We start from the raw sequence: 21042 nt of genomic DNA, 5'->3' as shown, positions 1-21042 counted from the left end.
TTGAAATTGCTCACAGGCCAGGCCCAACCCATAGGTCAGGCCACAACCTATTGGCTAGGCCTAATCAGTAGACCAGGCCCAGCCCGTAGGCCAGGCCCAACCCACGGATTAGGCCTTGGCCCGTAGGCTAACCCAGCCTAACCATCATGAGTGGTCACATGCGATGCACATGACCAGTCCATGGGCCAAGGCTGGGCCAGCTTTGTGTGATGCATGCCCAGTCATGTATAATGCACATGACTAGTAGATGAGCTAGCTTGATCTAACTCAATATTATTGTTGGATTTGAGCCCAAGTATTGATTGAACTAAACTAGGCTTGATTAGTCTAGATCAATTCAGGGTGATTCCAAATTGATTGACTTATTCAAGTTAGTTTAACCTAAATTGAACCTAATCTAATCCAAATTATACTAGTCTAGGGTGGTTCCAGACCAGTTAAATAAGGATTAGAGATCAGTTCAGTTAGGTCCTAGTAAATTGAGTTCAATTGGACCAATTGAACTAGAGTTTAAGTCAATTGAGGGCTAATTTGTATTATTTGGTATTCATGATATTTGAAAGAAATGTTTAAATGTGTTATTTCATCCCTATATGGACATGACTAGTGTGAGATTATGTTATTTCCCTGCCAAGGGCAGGTAGGGCGATTCCCTTCGGGGATTAGCGGGCCGTCAGACGTGGCGGCTGGACGGTTCCTCCATCCGCTGTTGGGAGGAACGTGTCCCCACTTTGGCGGGTGTGGGACACCACTCCATCCGCTGTTGGGAGTGTGATATGAGTTTGCCTCCATCCGCTGTTGGGAGAACACAAACTCATCCCGTAGGATAAAGCCTCTCCATCCGCTGTTGGGGGAGTGCTCCTTCGGGTATTTGATATACGCCAATGGGATGATTGATTGAATTTTGGTCATATATTTATCTTGATTTGACTTTTGGGGTTCCTACTCAGCGTTGCTGAATTTTCTTTGTTTTTGATTTTCAGAGCAGCCTCCCTCTAGTACTAAATCGGATTCCAGTGGAGAGCGAACCTTCCTCTACCGCTAGGTAGAGCCACTAGGATGACTCTTGAAGTTAACATCACTATGTTTACTTTTCTATTTGTAATTTGATGAATAAATGAATTGTAATAAATGGTTATAGATGATGAATAAAGTGATGTTTATCTATTTGGCCTGTGTGGAAAAAAAAAAAAAATCAGGATGTGACAATAGTAGATGGTCGATGCATGAATTGAGATAATTTATTAACCGCAAATGAGATATCTGGACATGTGAGAGACAAGTACTGTAAGGAGCCAATGACTTGACGGTATTGAGTTGGGTCTGTAGTAGGGCTTCCATCACATAGTTTTAGTGACTTGCCAGTAGATAGAGGTGTTGTAACTGCCTTTGCATCTTGCATGTTCATTTTAGATAATAGATCTTAAATATACTTTTGTTGTGATAGGAAGAGCCTGGAAGATGAGAATATTGTTTCCACTCCCAAAAATTACCTCAAGGTTCCTAGATCTTTAAGGGAGAATCGATCTGCTAAATGCTCGAGGAATGCCTTGATTTTCATAGGATTGTTGCTTGTGACAATAATATTATCCACATATACCATAAGATATATTATATTGCCACTTTAGTGATAGAGAAATAAGGAGGTATCAGACTTAGAGTTGATGAAGCCAACTGATGCCAAAAACGAGCTAAGTTCAGTGTACTAAGCTCTTGGAGCCTGACGAAATCCATAAATAGCTTTTTGTAGTTTACAAACATGCTTTGAATATTGAAGGTGGATGAAGCCAGGAGGCTGCTGAATGAAGACATCGTCAGTTATGGTCTCATGTAGAAAGGCATTGTTAACGTCGAGTTGACGTAAATGCCAGCCTTGTTAGATGGCCAAACTCAGAATAAGTCGGATTATTGTGGGTTTAATAATAGGGCTGAATGTCAACAACAGGTCGTTGATGAAACCCTTTGGCCACTATACTCATTTTATATTTGGCTACGGATTTATCTAGGTTCCACTTAATTCGAAAGACCCACTTACACCCGATGATGTTTTGTGTAGAATAAGAGGGTACAAGGGTCCATGTAGAATTATAGAGGAGTGCATCATATTCTTCACACATGGCTTTATGTTAGTATGGAGATTTTTGGGCTTGAGTAATTGTGGAAGGTTCAATGGTCTTTGACGAGGACGTTGTGATGGTATGTAGGTCAATGATTTATTGTGGTTTAAAGACACCACTTTTTGATCGTGCTGTCATTGGATGTCTAGGGGCTATAGGGTGTATTGTAGGTATAGATGGTGTGAGGTGCACTAACATGGATTAAGGTAGGTTGAGGGACTTCGGTGTCATTAGTCCTAGGAGAGGATAAAGGTAGTGATTATGATTCTGAGGGAATGCCTTCAATCGTAGGGGGACCTAGTACAGAAGGGAGAGGCACAATGGAGGGGGTGAGGAGCTATTGCACCAGGAGAAGGAGAGAGTGTGGATTCTGAGGAGAAGGACTGGATGATATTATGGGAGACTCGGTTGATGGGATTAATGGCATACTCTAGTGATGTATATGTGATGGAGGAGATCGCACAGCAAGAGGCTCAGGGTTGTGAAACGGAAAGGTAGTCTCTATAAAAATAACATGACGGGACGTAAAGACTTTTCGAGATTGGGGTTCGTAGCATCGAAAGGCATTATGGACAAGGGAGTATCCAATGAAAACACAATGTTTAGATTTTGATGTTATCTTATGTGAGGTATATAGACGCAACCATGGATAACATAGAAAACCAAACACTTTGAGTTTTTGAAGGTTTGAGGATTTATGAAATAATTTTTCAAATGACGACTCGTACTCGAGGACTAGAGTGAGCATACAATTAATGAGGTAGACGACAGCTTGAAATGCTGCAGTCCAAAAAGTTGGTGGCATAGAGGCTTGGTGTAGGAGTGTGAGACCAATTTCAACTATATGTTGATGTTTGCGTTCAGCAAAACCAACGAGTTGAGGAATGTGTGGAGGTGACTTGATGTGTTGTATACCACAAGCAGATAGGTAGGATGTGAGGGCTTGACATTCGTCGCCACCATCAGAGTAAACGATCTTAATTTTAGACTGAAAGAAGTTCTTGACTAATCTTCAAAAGTTGGTAAAGACTGTTGAAACTTTAGATTTATGGTGAAAAGGGTATAACCCTGTGTATTTGGTGAAATAGTATACGAAAATAATATAAAATCTGAATTTGTCAAAGGAAGTAATTAGAGTGGGGCCCCAAGCATCCGTGTAAACAACCTCAAGGAGTTTAGAGCAGGATAAGGAGGATTTTCTAAAGAGAAATCTATGACTTTTATTACTTAAACAAGCATCATATAAGTTATGATGTTATTGGTTTTAAGCGTAGGAAGAGAATAACGGGAAAACAGTTTTTCCTGAATAAGAGTTGAGGGACGACCAAGATAGAAATGTAATACAAATGCATTGAGTTGAAACAATACAATACTCCTTATTTATACATGTTAGAAGAGAGAATTTCCCTCAATAGAGGAGGATTTTCTTCAATAGTTTACAACAAATGGCATGTGTATAATTTAAGCTAATGATAATAATTATAATCGATCCACTTAAAGAATTTCTCGATAAGAAGGAATAAATATAACAAGATTCCCATAAATTTCATGTTACATACTTGGAAAACCTATTTTAAAATCAATAATAAGAATAATACTTGGAAAACTTCATCTTATTTTAATCCAAACTCGACTAGCCACCAAATTACTTTAACTCAAACTTAAATTCAAACCAAAATGAGGTAATTATTTTGGATATTTTATTAAAAAACTCACTATTTGATTTTTTTTTATCGGATGACACCCCATATTCGTTTTAAATTGAAGGTGTCCTTTTTTTTTTTGTTTAGGCAAAAACACACTTATATTCTTACTTAAATGATTTGATTTGATCATAGATGCTATTAAAAAATCCATAATTTTGTTAGTTAATTATCATAAAATTCTCAAAAATAAAAAAAATTGATACTAATGATCTTAGAATCATTCTATTTTTTGAGAATTTTATGATAACTAACTATCAAAATTATTATTATTTTTTAATAATATATATGATCAAGTCATTTTAGTAAAAAAAAACTGAGGACATTTTTATTCAAATAAAAAAATCCATCATCCGGTAATAATCTAATAGTGGAATTTTTTTTCCGATAAAATGCTAAACTATTTTTCTATTTTAAAATTTTATTAAATTTATTTAAAAATAGGAACCCGGTCGGCTATCAACTTTGCTCCAAAATAAACCCGGTTCATCCGATTCTACATAACCCCGTTGCGAACCGTGGTGTGGAACCGGTTCTCCGCATCCCCGTTGCCAACAGTCGTTTCGACATTGGAAAGCGCCTCCCTCTTCTCTCTCTCTCTCTCTCTCTCTCTGTTGTGGATGCAACCATCGCCAATCCATCGCCCTCTACGAGAGATGGTGGCCTCGAGAGCTATCGGTTTCCGTCGCCTACCCCGTGGCTTTCACGGCAGGCGACCACCTTCTTCCGTCTTCAATCCCCATCTCTCCCGCATAAACCCTAATTCTAGGGTTCCCGATACTTCTTTTTCTCCCTCGTCCACTCCAAAATCGGTTTCTTCTATCGCCGGGATCGAACCGGCTCACATCGATTCGAGGCGGCGAAGTCTCTACTCAATCTTCTCCAAGCCGAAGCCCGGTTTGGTTTCCGAAGTTGACGTGCCTTCCAAGTCGGATGTAGCTAAGAAAAAGGGACGGAAATCGACGCCTTTGTCGAGCTCGCCGACAAATCAGCCGATGGTCGAGAAGGAGTTCCCCAAGGAGCTGTCTCCCGAGGCTGCGGCGCTGGTGAGCCGGTTGCAGGAGGGCGGATACCTGACGAAGGCAAATTTCTACCAGGTGGCGCCAATGAGTCCCGAGAAGGTTCCGGCAACTCTGTATTCAAGGCATATCTTGAAATCAGCTGCAGAGAAATTTGGACAGGATCACCAAGACATTGCAAAGTAAGCAAGATTACATCTTTTTAGATTTTTTTAGTAGGAAACAGTAAAGGAAAACCAGATGTGGTGTTTAGTCATACTTTCCTGAATGAATGAATCTCTATGATCTGCATACGAGTTAAATCAGAAGTGGATCATGATTATAAGTTATGGGGATACTAAGTAGAAACACCATAAATGAAGGCCTTGTAGCCATTAATAGGATACTTTTTACTACTAACAGTGTGTTTATGTTTCAAAGAATTAGTCAAAAGAAAAATTTCCAAAGAAATACATAGATTTGCACATTTAATAGGATACTTTTTACTGCTAACAGTTTGTTTATGTTTCAAATAATTAGTCAAAAGAAAATTTTCCAAAAAAAAACATAGATTTTCACATTTCTTTTTGCTGTTTTCAATCTTTAATAAAACCACAGGATTACTTGCTGACAGTTATCACTCCTGTTGGCTGCCTTTGCTACTTGGTCAAGTTCTTGACAACAGTGTTCACTCTGATCTGCTGATCCTATTGGGTGCATTGATTTGACAATTACTATTCATATTTTCTCTTTGAGTTCTTTATCATATACATTATAGATGTATCAGTGCATCATAGATTATCCCATGAAGAAGACTTTCTTTTCCTTTATTCGTGTGACCCTTCAGTTAAAGTTGAAAAGAAAACAAGTAAACAATTCTTTTAACCATATGTTGATGTAGAATTTTAATGGCTTCAGAGACTGAAGCTGTTAGAGAAATCTCTTGGAGTAGAACTTTAAAGGCTTTTATAGAGCTTGACACCTTGTTGCGCTCACTTGGGTTCCGTAGAATGCAATCTGCTTGAGGGAAGCAATGCCAATGATATGCCCATGCATGCTGCCCTGGGTTTTGTATCCGGGTACAACTCATGGCACACATTAACATCTTGTCTGCACTTTTTGTTCCTCAGTTTGCACTCAACAGCATGTACTGGTATTGCAACACAATGCTATTTTATTTTTCTTTTTTTCCAGAAGAAACATTTATTAAAATTTCACAGCTCTACCAAGAGACTTGGTTAAGTCATTTTGGATAGTTACAAATAGTTCTCGGGGGAATTGATCCACCCGTACAACTCTCAATTTATCCATTCTGGATTTTCTAGCAGCCGGATTGGCTGCCTGGTTACACTCTCTAAAACAATGTAAAAGGTTGAACCGTAACAATAGTTGTATGATGCCTGCGGTAGTGTGTTTCACATTCCATGGTGACTGTTTGGTGGAATTGAACAAATCGGTCAGTATAACTGAGTCGGTTTCAATCTCGAGCTTAGTAAGAACCTTGCTTATAGCAAACTGCAGTCCCTCTTCTAAAGCCTTTGCTTCACATTGCATAGGTGAATTGTTGAAGAAATACTTTAGTCCAGCTGCACTGCATCTGCCATTGTGATCCCATGATGCTATTTTCTTCATCGGAGTGTCATGGACAAAGTTGTAAACAGAGTATTTGATGTAATGCTCATGTATGTCTGTGTCTTTCGGTTTTGTTCATGTTTTGCACAGCATGTAGAGGGCTGAGAGTAGGCTTAGCAGTCCTATTTTGGTTGGCTTTGGTGGCCGCTTTAGGCTTGTAAACAAAAGTTATGTCATATGGGCACTTGTGGGCATGTCGGTCTGTAGTGGATCATTTTGGACCCTTTTATCACGGACAAAACTGTAAACAAGGTGTTTAAGGTAATGCTCATGTATGTCCGTATCTTTTGGTTTGTTCATGCTTTGCATAGCATGTAGAGGGACAGTCAAAGGCTTAACAATCTCATTTTAGTTGGGTTTGGTGGCTGTTTTAGGCTTGTAAATAAAGGTTATCATATGGACACTTGTGAGAGATGTTCAGTCTGTAATGGACCATTTTGGACACTTTGTTGTGCAATCGTTCAGAGCTTGTAAATTCTGTTTGTAATTTGCATTGGCTATGAAGTGTTTTCTGAAATGTTTGCTTGTGGATCTCGAGTGAGGCACGTTCTTTAACCCGTTTTCTCTTTTTTAGGTCCTAAGGGACCATGGGAGGTTTCGAAGAGGCTGAAATTTGCAGACGGACACGCATGAGTGCTGCACGACTTACGCAAAACTAGCTAAGTCTGTGACAGATGGTATGAGAGCGAGACAAGCACTCAGAGAAACACTTGACATGCAAACGTGGGGGACCTAGCGAGGTTGCGTTGAGGGCAGCCAGCACGCGTGACCGTTTAGGGGAAAACGAACATGGAGATGTATAAAATAGGAGTCGCTCAGAGGAGCGGGCATTTGAGATTGACATTCAGAGGAATGGCTAACCTTTCACACAAGAGGCACCACGAGGACAAGTAAGTTTGGAAGAATGTGTAGCGCACAAAGGTTGAGATGGTTGAGTTCGAGCTATAGCTTGCTCAACGGCCAAAAGAGTTGTGTAAAACTCACAGAGGTGAGGGGAATTGCTAACTCGAAGAATTCGGTACTCATGCAAGGACTTGTATGCGGACAATGGAATGTTCGTAGCCATCCCAAGGTGATTGAAACTCGACGCCATGGAGCATTAAAACTCTCTTCGGTATGAGAAGGATACGTCTATAGGAGGCTGAAGTGTGCAGCGAGTTCAGCATGTTGCAAGGCCTTGAGTGGTGTAGCGGGGGCTGTATTGATGTGGAGGTGCAATCTAGCAAGTGCGTTTGCAGGAGGTAGAGCAATGCACAATTTGTTTCAGCAAGTCGGAGTAGTCCAAGGGGATGGTGGTCTCCGAAACTTTCAGAGGGAAGGAAGCGAAGAGAAAAGTTGCTCCAACGGGACAGATATCCATAAGGGATAAGTCCCGGTTCTCTAGAGGGAGAATTATGTGCAACAGACCGCACATTTTGAGGAGTACCTCAAAAACGACAACTGCACGAAGCTCAACGGACCGAGCGAGCAGCGATGAGTCGTCGCATGATCTCGCTTGAGAGAATGCATTGGTGGATGCATTGCGAGATCAAGTGAGGGAGCAACCCAAATCAATACAAATGAAGGTACACTTGGAGTCAATATCGAGATCAGACTCAATGGAGGGCTAACCCGTGGAATGGTGGGCGCGAGGGTCACCATCAACTCAATGCAAAACGAGGAGCGAAACAACTTGGGTGTAACTTGGCGAAGTACCTAAGCCGTATGAAGGGAGCCAGCATAGAAGATGGAACATGGAGCGGAGGCACAGAGCTTTCCTTGGACAAAGGTTAAGGACATGAACTCTTGTAGAGGCAAGAGTGGGATCATGTCATTCCATAAGTCCATTCTGATGGAGCATACTCATCTTGCATGATGCCAAAGACGAAGGGAGCTTCTGGGCACATGCACCTTATCTCGGAGAAGCATTTGATGGAAGAACTAAGGCGACTCAACTTGCGGAGGCAAAGTTGGGTTCAGAAAGCCTTGACACGGGACAAGAGGATGCAGAGGCAGGTGCTCTTGAAGAATATGCCACAGTGCTGCCATTCAAGTTGTCATGAAGGAAGCGGTGTGCAGCGGAGATTGTGTTGGTAGGGGCAGAGGCCCAGGATCCAAACAATGGTGCATCAATTTCAGCGAAGTTGATAGACTTCGAGAGCTACTAGGCGATGGACTATCCTAAAGCCGTGCTTCGTCTGAGTGTGTCCCGAGAGCGGGTGGACGAAGGTTGATTGCCAAAGGAGCAAACAAAATCGAAGGTGGAAGAGGCCCTGTGATATGTTGGCAAAGGCCACATATATGGAGGGATCACAATTCGAGTTCATCCCACATGTATTAGAATGCAATGGAGATGTCATCAGGAGGCGACATGGTGCAGCTGATCGTGGTGGAACAGTTTATGGCAATGCGATACACACGAATCTAGTCCCGTGAGGGACTATATCATACGGAGGTATGATCGGGAGCTATTGGGAGCTCTACTTTGGTGAACAACACGACGGTAAGAAGGGCTATGGATTCAAGGAGTGAAGGCCATGGTACCGTAAAGGCGGGTCTTCCGTGCGTGCATAGAATTTTGCATCGGATGAAAGCCTTGGTCATTAGCATATGGGGGCTGTGTACCACCGAGGGAAAAGTTCGAATACAAGTACCAGTGAGTCTCATGGGAGGGATTTAATCATGCATCGGTATGATTGAAGTAGTTGGTGAGTTGGATTGCTCCAAAGCCTATATTCGCTTAAGGGAGCTCGACAAGTTAGAGGACAAGGCCAAGTAAGCGAACGTTGCTACCAATGAAGCTTAAGGAGAACAGAATCAGTGCAAACCCTACAATATGATGGCAGAGGCCATACATGAGAGTTGCAGTCTGTCTTTTCATCGACCAAGGGGGACTGTTGGGAGAACACAGAGGTGTTGAAGCAAGGGGTCGAAAGGGGTGAGGAAGCGACGATGAGTCCAGAGGGACTTAGCTACCCAAAACCAAGCATCGGTTAGAATGGAGGTAGACTCGGAGGAGTGCCACAGAGACATATCTACTGATCGTGAAGAAAGGGATGCAGATGCAAAGCGACGGGTAGTAGGGTCATGAGCATGACAGCGTCATAGTACCGCAAAGGCGGGACTTCCGTGAAGTCATCGATCCCTTGCTCTCATGTAGGGAGAGCGCTTGGTCGTGAAAGGGGTCGGGGAGGTGGAGCATACAGAGGCATACTCCGGGTCGGGGAGGTGGAGCATACAGAGGCATACTCCAAGTACCGAGACAAGGCTGAAGGGCAGAAGCCAAGGAACTTCGTAAGACCGGTGTCAATGAGCTTCTCATCAAGATAGCCAAAAGTGAAAGACTTCGGGTCGTGCAAGAGTGCACGACCAAGGAACGAAGCAGGCAGTACGCGGTGCTGTACCTTTGCTACTCAGTAGAGTAGGCGTCAGGGTTGATGGAGAAGACGGTATAATCCTAGAGGCGACCAAAACTATTAAAGACATACTCCAAGTTGGGGTGTAAACTTCTTGCATTCCAGAAGTTCGATGGCATTGAGAAGGTGAACCATAGTAGTAGCTAACTCAACGCAAGGAGTGCAAACATTTCGAGTGCTTGAGAAGTGTAAGCAAAGAGCAGGCGAAGGCTAGTAACCAGCTCGATGCATGGAGTACAACCCTCGAGGAGGCGAGCGAAGTCAAGTAACCTTTGCCTTCTCAACTTTTAAGAGAATGAGCGAAACCGAGTATCTCAATTCTCTTAGCTATCCAGCAGAGGAGCTCTACACATGTTCAAAGACCCTTCGAAGAGACTAAATGGAAGACAATATTTGTCAAATCCTCACCAATGGTGATCAATGCTACTGAGAGTAGATTACCTGCTTCATTTTCCAAGAGAATGCTAATCGAAAACGGAAGTGATGCGAATTTACTTGGAAGTGACAACTAAGTGAAAGAAGAGTCGATGGGCAAATTTTGTGGAGGAAGGACCCAAAATCTTGAAAAGTTTGCGAGACGATGCTTGTTAAAGCTCCAACAAGCATCCACCCAGTTCAAGCAGCATGAGGCATTTGAGAGACTGACGCACAGTAAGAATAGTCTTTTCCTTCATATGAAGGATCCGTAGGAACCAATAGGGATCAACTCAACTCAGCCAACCTCACACTAGAGTCAGAGTCATTGGCGAGTTGAAGTAGCATGCCGGATCAAAAGTTTGACTAAACAACAGCGACAGAGACCAACTGGGAGCCAGTGTCATGCCCCCCAAATCGATAATATTATAATTTTACACTACATTCTAGGATCCAATCACACATTTGAGGATATTGAGAAAACGTTCAAGTCATTCACATCCATTATTCTCTAATTCATAAAACCTACGCAGTTTAAAATCATATACCACATAACTCGATGAATCATAAAATTTGAAAACTAACTCACCAAGACAATAACCACCACATAAATCCATAAGTGTGAGATTCTATATAATCACAAAACCAATATTTACCATATGTTTCATATCATTACACAAATTAAACTTAACACTTCAATATCCTAAACATGAGAGGTTCTTTAAACTTTTACAAAACTCGTAAGTTCATATTTTCCATCAACATTCCATTAGACACTAAGTGTACTTATACAACAAAAACATATCATCCACTAAAGGTTTGCCCAAAGTCTTCGAGCTTTCCACAGCCTCAGTCCAATTTAAACATTTTAGCGAGCGAAAAGCTATCCTGAAAAATTTATATAGCAACGGGGTGAGCATATAGAGCTCAGCAAACGACTAACAAATTCATAGCGAAATAGGACAGTTTCAAACAAATAAGGTACCAAATACAAGGCAGGGATACAAGAGTTCATAGATAGCCACTCAACGAATGCAGAATTACAACGTCATTTCATTCGAAGCATGTTTTGTTTATAACAAGAGAGTAAAGACTAATTGGAGCAAATTATTGACGTAAGGAGCATTTCGAGGCATATCAATGGCGTATGAAATGTTACGGAGTATATCAATTTCATATGAAGCATTTCGGGGTATATCAAGGGCGTATGAAATGTTTCGGAGCATATCAATGACATATGAAACATTTCGAAGCATATCAATGACGTAAGGAGCATTTTAGATATCAATAGCGTATGAAATGTTTCGGAATGTATCAATGACATATGAAGCATTTTGGAGTATATCAATGGAATAGGAAGCATTTCATAGTATATTAATGGCATAGGAAGCATTTCAAAGCATATCCATGGCGGATGAAACATTTTGGAACATATCAATGGTGTATGAAATGCTTCGGGACATATAAATGACATATAAAACATTTTGGGGCATATCAATGGCGGATGAAACATTTCGGAGCTATCAATGGCAGATGAGATATTTCAAAGCATATCAATGGCGTATGAAATGTTTCGGAATATATCAATGGCATATGAAACATTTTAGAACAAATCAATGGCGTATAAAATGTTTCGGAACATATCAATAACAAATGAAACATTTTGGAGTATATCAATAACATAGGAAGCATTTCAGAGTATATCAAAGAACAAATACGAAACAGAAGCTCAAACGTCGCATTTGACATTGCATACGTTTCATTCTTATCCAAAGCACATAGCCAAAGCTTTGGATATCATATTAAACACATAGATGATGAAGTGGGATCATAACATAATATGATCCATCCATTTCTGAATGACCACCAAACATAATCTAGAGCATCGTGTGCTCTAGACACATACTTTTTACCATTTCTAGCAAAGGTCCAAACACCAGAGTACAAAAGGGTATGTGAACATTTTTGGCAAAGTTTCCAATATGACGCATGTGTATCATTTTTGGCAAAGTTTCATATTATCCCACGAACACCAGAGTACAAAAGGGTATTGTGAACAAAAAATTGGGGCATATTGGAAACACATGCGGAACAACGGAAATGCATGAGATTCTACATAATCACAAAACCAATATTTACCATATATTTCATATCATTACACAAATTAAACTTAACACTTCAAAATCCTAAACATGAGAGGTTCTTTAAACTTTTACAAAACTCGTAAGATCATATTTTCCATCAACATTCCATTAGACACTAAGTGTACTTATACAACAAAAACATATCATCCACTAAAGGTTTGCCCAAAGTCTTCGAGCTTTCCACAGCCTCAGTCCAATTTAAACATTTTAGCGAGCGAAAAGCTATCCTGAAAAATTTATATAGCAACGGGGTAAGCATATAGAGCTCAGCAAACGACTAACAAATCTATAGCGAAATAGGACAGTTTCAAACAAATAAGGTACCAAATACAAGGCAGGGATACAAGAGTTCATAAATAGCCACTCAACGAATGCAGAATTACGTCATTTCATTCGAAGCATGTTTTGTTCATAACAAGGGAGTAAAGACTAATTGGAGCAAATTATTGACGTAAGGAGCATTTCGAGGCATATCAGTGGCGTATGAAATGTTACGGAGTATATCAATTTCATATGAAGCATTTCAGGGTATATCAAGGGCGTATGAAATGTTTCGGAGCATATCAATGACATATGAAACATTTCGGAGCATATCAATCACGTAAGGAGCATTTTAGATATCAATAGCGTATGAAATGTTTCGGAATATATCAATGACATATGAAGCATTTTGGAGTATATCAATGGAATAGGAAGCATTTCGGAATATATTAATGGCATAGGAAGCATTTCAAAGCATATCCATGATGGATGAAACATTTTGGAACATATCAATGATGTATGAAATGTTTCGGGACATATCAATGACATATGAAGCATTTTGGAGCATATCAATGGCGGATGAAATATTTCGGAGCTATCAAAGGCAGATGAGATATTTCAAAGCATATCAATGACGTATGAAATGTTTCGGAATATATCAATGGCATATGAAATATTTTAGTACAAATCAATGGTGTATGAAATGTTTCGGAGCATATCAATAACAAATGAAACATTTCAGAGTATATCAATGACATAGGAAGGATTTCGGAGCATATCAAAGAACAAATACGAAACAAAAGCTCAAACGTTGCATTTGACGTTGTATACGTTTCATTCTTATCCAAAGCACATATAGATGCACATAACAAAAGCTTTGGATATCATATCAAACACATAGATGGTAAAGCTAGATCATAACATAATATGGTCCATCTATTTCTGAATGACCATCAAGCATAATCTAGAGCATCGCGTGCTCTAGGCACATACCTTTACCATTTCTGGCAAAGGTCTAAATAATTCCTTTACCATTTTGGCAAAGTTTCATATTATCCCACAAACACCAGATTACAAAAGAGTATTGTGAACAATAAATTGGGGCATATTGAAAACACATGCGGAACAACGGAATGCATGTGCCTATACGAAACATTACGATACAAACATAAACTTTACATAATAGATTGAAGTATACAAATAATTGAAGGACAAGAGTATACAGGAATTCAAAGCAATAATGTATAACTCAACTGAAGTAAGGATGTTGGCTGAAATCAATTTCCAAATAGATAAAACAAGAATAGGCGAAATCGACCAAAGCTCGATTCTGACATAATTTGAGAGGTACATTGCATGAATTATTTAGACAACCAATTATACTCTAATTTGTATAAAATAGGGGTCATTCGAAAGATGTATCAATCTAGTTTTAGATAAATTTTATTTTGTATGAGTAGGAGTTTGCAACAAGGAGTTATAAACAATTTAATAACCAAAGGTCAGAGAACATTGTCACCGTTTTGCAGAATTCATGTAGTTAATTATAACAGATGATTCACTAGGAATTTATGCCTCAAATCATTCAAATCAGATATACACAGAAAGATTTATTAGTCTAGTTTCTGATAAATCATATTTTGCATAAATCAGAGTTTTCAATAGAGAGTTATAAGCAAGAGAGTACTGAAAGGTCAGAACCAACAGTCTCTATTTTACAGATTTCATAGGGTCAGTTGAAATAACAGTTTGGATAAGCAAATATATTTCAAATTTACCAATCTATATGTCAAAAGAAAGATCTGTGAGTCTATTTTTGGATGAATTTGGTTTCTCTGTAATCCAAAATCGGTACAAAAAGTTATGGCTAGAACAATACAGAAAGGTCAAATCTTCGAAAAATTCTAGATTCATAGTTTTATTCCCCAAACGAAAGATATATCATGTATGAAGCCAAAATCTTCCAAAAGTTTTAGAATTAAGATGAAATCAGAGATTAAGGTTTCTATATGAAGGGGTTAGAACACTTGCCTGATACAAATTTGAGTCCCAAAGGTGTGGAATTTATGCAAAATCTCAAGCCAAAGCAAAGTTTTTTCTTTCTCTACTTCAATTCCTCTTCCTTCTTTTCTCAAACTTACGCTGGTTCCAGCTCCTTTTGTTAACTTTTCTTTTAGTTGCTCCTTTAATTACTTAGGTTTGGCTAACACAAGGATTGTTAGGTGGCAAGCATGCATGAAAGGAGCTTATGTGTCATCTATAGAACAAACATAGGTTTCACATCCTTAGGTTAGCTAGTGACACATGTCCATAATTTTTTTTAAAAACTTAATATGAATTTTTTATAAATCATATCCAATTTCTAATATTTATATTTAGGTCCCTATATTAGAAATAAGACCTTACAAAATTTTAAAAAATGAGGGGTGTTACAGCCAAGAGACGCATTGTAGCTGGAGCAGAAGATTCGAGACTCAACAAATGTGAGGAGTTGCAGCGTCAATAAAGGCTTCGACGAGGACGTCGAAAGAATAAGTGGGGGAGAATGTCATAGACAAAATTGTAAACAGGGTGTTTAAGGTAATGCTTATGTATGTCCGTGTCTTTTGGTTTGTTCATGCTTTGCACAGCATGTAGAGAGATGGTCGAAGGCTTAACGGCCCCATTTTAGTTGGGTTTGGTGGCCGTTTTAGGCTTGTAAATAAAGGTTGTGATGTGGACACTTGTGAGAGATGTTCAGTCTGCAGTGGACCATTTTGGACCCTTTGTTGTGTAATCGTTCAGAGCTTGTAAAGTCTGTTTGTAATTTGCATTGGCTATGAAGTATTTTTTGAAATATTTGCTTGTGGATCTCGAGTGAGGCACGTTCTCTAACTCGTTTTCTCTTTTTTAGGTCCTAAGTGACCATGGTAGGTTTCAGGGAGGCTGACCTTTGCGGACGAACACGCAAGGGTGCCGCACGACTTAGGCAAAACCAGCTAAGTCCGTGACACTTTGTTTTGCGACCGTTCAAAGCTTGCGAAGTCTATGCTTGTAATTTGAATTGGCTATAAAGTGTTTGCTGAAATGGTTGCTTGTGGATCTCGAATGAAATGTTTTCTCTAACCCGTTTTCTCTTTTGTAGGTCTTAAGGGACCATAGGAGGTTTCAGGGATGCTGACCTTTGCGGACGGACATGTAAGGGTGCTACACGACTTAGGCAAAACCAGCTATGTTCGTGACATTTGGTATCAGAGCGGGACAAGCACACTTAGAAACACTTGACATGTAAATGTGGGGGACATAGCGTGGTTACGTTGAGAGCAGCCAACATGTGTGTCCGTTTGGGTGAAACAGACATGGAGATGTAAGGAAAGGAGTCGCTCAGATGAGCGAGCATCTGAGATTGACATTTAGAGGAATGACCAACTATTCGCGCGAGAGGCACCATAATGACAAGCAAGCTGGTAAGAATACATAGCGCATAAAGGTTAGGATGGCTGAGTTTGAGTTACGGCTCGACGTTGGCAATCAAACTTAACGATGCTCAAGGCAAGCGGGGTGTTTGGTAAAGGATGAGACCGTGCAAAGTGGGATAGGTTGCTCAGCAACCGAAAGAGTTGTGCAAAGCTCATAGAGGTGAAGGGAATTGCTAACTCGAAGAATCCGGTACTCATGCAAGGGCTTGTATGCGGATAATGGAATGTTTGTGGCTTGCCCAAGGCGAATGAAACTCGGCACTATGGAGCATTGGAACTTTCTCTTCGGCATGAGAAGGTTACGTCCGTAGAAGGCTGAAGTGTATAGCGAGTTCAGCATGTTGCTACGCCTTAAGGGGTGCAGCGGGGGCTGTATTGGCGAGGAGTCGTAAGCTAGTAAATGAGTTTATGGGGGCAGAACAATGCATAATTTATTCAGCAAGGTGGAGTAGTCCAAGGAGATGGTGATCTTCGAAACTTTCAAAGGGAAGGATGCGAAGAGAGAAGTTGCTTTAACGAGACAGATATCCAGAAGGGATAAGTCTCGGTTCTCCAAAGAGAAAATCATGTGTACCGGATCGTACATCTTGAGGAGTATCTCAAGACAACAATTCAACAAAGCTCAATGGACCAAACGAGTGGCGAGGAGTCGTCGCATGATCTCACAGGAGGTAATGTGTTGGTGGACGCATTGGGAGATCAAGTGGGGGAGCGACCCAATGCAACACCAAATGAAGGCACACTTGGAGCCGATATGAAGATCGGACTTAACAGAGGGCTAACCCATGGAATGGTGGGCGCGAGGACCACCATCAACCCAATGCAAATCGAGGAGCAAAGCAACTTGAGTGTAACTTGGTGAAGTACTTAAGTCGTATGAAGGGAGTCGCATAGAAGATGAAATATGGAGCGGAAGCACGAAGCTTTCTTTGGATAGAGGTTAAGGACATGAACTCTCATAAAGGCAAGAGCGGGATCATGTCGTTCCATGGGTCTCTCATTCTGATGGAGTGAACTCATCCTACATGGTGCCAAAGACGATGGGAGCTTCGAGGCACATGCACCTTATCTCGAAGAAGCATTTGATGGAGGAACTAAAGCGACTCAACTTGCGGAGGCAAGAGGACGTGAAGGTGGATACTCTTGAAGAATATGTTATAGTGTTACCATTCGAGTTGCCATGAAGGAAGCGATGTGCAGCGGAGATTGTGTTGGTGGGGGCAGAACCCTAGGATCCAGACAATGGTACACCAATTTCCGCGAAGTTAATGGACTTCGGGAGCTACTAGTTGACGAATTGTCTTAGAGCTATGCTTCGTTTGGATATGACTTGAGAGCGGGTGGATGAAGGTCGATTGCCAAAGGAGTGAACATAATCGGAGATGGTAGAGGCCTTGTAATGTGTTGGCAGTGGCCACGCATAGAGAGATCATAATCTGAGTTCATCCCACAATGATCAGTATGCAATGGAGATGTCACCAAGAGGCGACATGGTGCAACAGATCATGGTGAAACAGTTCGAGGCAATGCGACACACACGAGATAGGTCTCGCGAGGGATTGGATCATACGGAGGTATAGATTCAATGAGTGAATGTCATGGTATCGTAGAGGCGGGTCTTCCGTGCGTTCATCTAATTTTGCATCGAATAAAAGCCTTGGTCATCAGTATATAGGGGCTGTGTACCACAAAGGGGAAATTCCAAATGTAAATACTAGTGAGTTCCATGGGGGACTTGATTATACAAATGTATGATCAGAGCGATTGGAGAGTTGGACTACTCTAAAGCTCATATTCGCTTAAGGGAGCCCAGCAAGTTAGAGGACAAGGTCGAGAAAGCGAATGTTGCTACCAAGGAAGCTGAGGAGAATAGAATCGGCATGAGCCTTGCAACATGATGGCGGAGGCCATGCATAGGAGTTGTAATTTATCTTTTCATCGATCAAGGTGAACTACTTGAAGAGCACATAATCGTTGAAGCAGGTGGTCGAAAGGGGCGAGGAAGCGACGACGAGTCCAGAGGGGCTCAGCTACTCAAAACCAAGCATCGATTAGCATGGAGGTGGACTCGAAAGAGTACCGTAGTACCGCAGAGGTGGATTTATCGATCGTGAAGAAAGGGACGCAGATGCAAGGCGACTAATAGTAGGGCCATAGGCATGGCAGCGCGATGGTGTCGCAAAGGTAGAACTTCTGTGGAGTCATCGATCCCTTGCTCTCATGAAGGGAAAGCGCTTGGTCGTGAAAGGGGTCGACGAGGTGGAGAATACAAAAGCAAACTCCAAGTACCGAGACAAGGTTGAAGGGTAGAGGCCAGGAAATTTCGTAAGACTGATGTCAACGAGCTTCTTATCAAGATAGCAAAAAGTGGAGGACTTCGGGTCGATGCAAGAGTGCTCGACTAAGGAACGAAGTAGGCAGTATGTGGTGCTGTACTTTTGCTACTTAGAGGAGTAGGGGGTAGAGATGATGGAGAAGACGGTGCAATCTCAAAGGCAACTAAAACTATTAGAGACTTGCTTCAAGTTGAGGTGAAAACTTCTTATATTATAGAAGTTTGATGGCATTGAGAAGGTAAATCACATAAGTTAACTCAACGCAAGGAGTGCAAAAACTTCGAGTGCTTCATAAGTGTGAGCAAAGAGTGGGCGAAGGCTAGTAACCAGCTCAATGCATGGAGTACAACCCTTAAGGAAGCGTGCGAAGTCAAGTAACCTTTGCCTTGTCAACTTTTAAGAGAATGGGCGAAGCCGAGTATCCCAATTCTCTTATTTATCTTGCAGAGGAGCTTTGCACAAGTTCAAAGACTCTTCGAAGAAACCTAATGGAAAACAATAGTTGTCAAATCCTCACCAATGGTGATCGGTGCTTTTGAGAGTAGATTGTCCGCTTTATTTCCCAACAGAATGTCAATCGAAAACGGAAGTGATGCGAACCTACTTAAAAGTGACAACTAAATTGAAGAAGAATCGAAGGGCAAATTTTGCGGAGAAAGGACCTCAAAAACTTCAAAGTCTACGAGACGATGCTCGTTAAAACTTCAACAAGAATCCACCTAGCTCAAGCGGCATGAGGCATTTGAGATACTAGCACATAATAAGGAAGGTCTTTTCCTTCATCTGAAGGATTCGCAGGACCCAACAAGGATCAGCATAACTCAGTCGACCCCATACTATAGTCAGTGTTGCTAGCGAGTTGAAGCAGCATGGCAGATCAAAGTTTGACTACGCAACAATAGTGGCGAAGAGCAGCTAGGAGCCAAGAGGCGTGTTGGAACTGGAGGAGAAGATTGAAGACTCAGCAAAGGCGAGGAGATGTAATGTCTGCAAAGGCTTCGATGAGGATGTCAAAGGAATAAGTGGGGGATAATGTCATAGACAAAGTTGTAGACGAGGTGCTTGATGTAATGCTCATTTATGTCTGTATCTTTCGGTTTTGTTCATGCTTTGCACAGCATGTAGAGGGCTGACAGTAGGCTTAGTAGCTCTATTTTGGTTGGTTTTAGTGGCCGCTTTAGGCTCGTAAACGAAGGTTGTGTCATGTAGGCACTTGTGGGTATGTCGGTCTATAGTGGACCATTTTGGACCCTCTTTTGTGCGACTATTCAGAGCTTGTGAAGTCTATGTTTGTAATTTGCATTGGCTATAAAGCGTTTGCTGAAATGGTTGCTTATGGATCCCAAGTGAAACGCTTTCTCTAACCCGTTCTTTTTGTAGGTCTTAAGGGACCATAAGAGGTTTCGGGGAGGTTGACATTTGCGGATGGACATACAAGGGTGTCGTACGATTTAGGCAAAACCAGTTAAGTTTGTGATAGGACGTTCAATTGCTTGAGAAAATTTATCTTAGACAGAAATCAGGAATTATGTTTTCCAATGAGCAACAATTATACTTGTCAACAGGAAGAAGGAAGGTAAAAGAGAGACGACATTCTATCTGATGCAGTCTTTGGTTTCAGATGTTGTATAGCTGAATCATTATGCTAATTGTCTAGATTTTGTATCCATTCAAGTGCAGGTGGTTGTCAGGAAGGGAGTTGAAAGAAATTGCTCTTTTCGGTTGTCCATCTCTCGACAGAAAAACAGTGTTTGCAGCCAAAAGACTACGTTCTTTCTTCAGCATTCAAGAAGATATTGTAAGTTGGCTTCATACTGAAGTTATGGTCGAAATCGAAAGACCAAATGTTATGCCAAATTTGACGTTTTCTCAATTCTACAGATATGTCGAGGTTGCCAGATGAGAACCTCCTGCAAATTTATGAATCAAAGAGTAAACAGGATGGAGAAGGTGATTCTGTCGGATTCCATGAGAATTCTTGCGTTATTTGCACTTGATGCAGTTCCAACACAGCTACATATCCCCTGTGACTTGAAATCTTCCGTCTGCAAATTGCTGAAGGAGGTAGTCAGTCTTAGTGCTTGACATACGAAGGCGAGAAGTAGTGTCCACTGTTGTTACCGCAAATTTTAGCTGTCGTTGCCTTCCTAGCCTCAAGACACAACATCAACAATCTGAGTGAAAGACCATTTGGCTCATAGGAGGACAAAGGTTTTGGTCATTTTAAAATGCTACAATTGTCTTTTTCATGTTTATTCTGCAAGAATGTGTAATTATTTATTTAGATGAAATGCTCAATTATAAATAAATATAAGTGATAAGATTGCATACATGCATTTTGATGCATGAACGTTTAGGTTTGCAAGTGGCTGTCATGCGTTGGCATCTCTGTCGCTTTCTGTGTACTAACTAATGAAGCCTTTGTGAATGTGATCTGCAGAGGCTTAATTCGGTCAACATATGTACACAACTATAGGACGATTAAAATCGCAACATATTTATACATACATATTGGAAGAAATGGATGTGAATGTTACCCTTCAGCTTCTTCAGTCATACATGAAAATAAATAATAAATGTGAAC

The 21042-nt window shown here is 40.9% G+C and overlaps 1 protein-coding gene across 1 annotated transcript; it reads left to right on the top strand.

Moving 5' to 3' along the window:
• The first annotated feature begins 4361 nt into the window (after positions 1 to 4361).
• LOC135671046 (uncharacterized) lies at positions 4362 to 20804 on the top strand. Its single transcript, XM_065178926.1, has 3 exons — positions 4362 to 5021; positions 20139 to 20256; positions 20340 to 20804. Exons 1-3 carry the CDS (start codon positions 4441 to 4443, stop codon positions 20541 to 20543), a joined length of 903 nt encoding a protein of 300 aa, XP_065034998.1. The 5' UTR covers positions 4362 to 4440; the 3' UTR covers positions 20544 to 20804.
• The last annotated feature ends 238 nt before the right edge of the window (positions 20805 to 21042 follow it).

Source organism: Musa acuminata, unplaced genomic scaffold (genome assembly GCF_036884655.1).
Source record: "Musa acuminata AAA Group cultivar baxijiao unplaced genomic scaffold, Cavendish_Baxijiao_AAA HiC_scaffold_1137, whole genome shotgun sequence".
Classification (NCBI taxonomy): Eukaryota; Viridiplantae; Streptophyta; class Magnoliopsida; order Zingiberales; family Musaceae; genus Musa; species Musa acuminata.
The sequence above is the reverse complement of the archived record's forward strand: the minus strand, read 5'-3'. Positions and strand labels throughout refer to the sequence as shown.

Excerpts from the sequence above, each read along its gene's own strand:
- LOC135671046 (XM_065178926.1), top strand. The coding sequence starts at position 4,441 with ATGCAACCATCGCCAATCCATCGCCCTCTACGAGAGATGGTGGCCTCG. Across the intron at positions 5,022-20,138 it reads GATCACCAAGACATTGCAAA|GTGGTTGTCAGGAAGGGAGT; the intron begins GTAAGCAAGATT and ends ATTCAAGTGCAG. Across the intron at positions 20,257-20,339 it reads TCAGCATTCAAGAAGATATT|ATATGTCGAGGTTGCCAGAT; the intron begins GTAAGTTGGCTT and ends TCAATTCTACAG.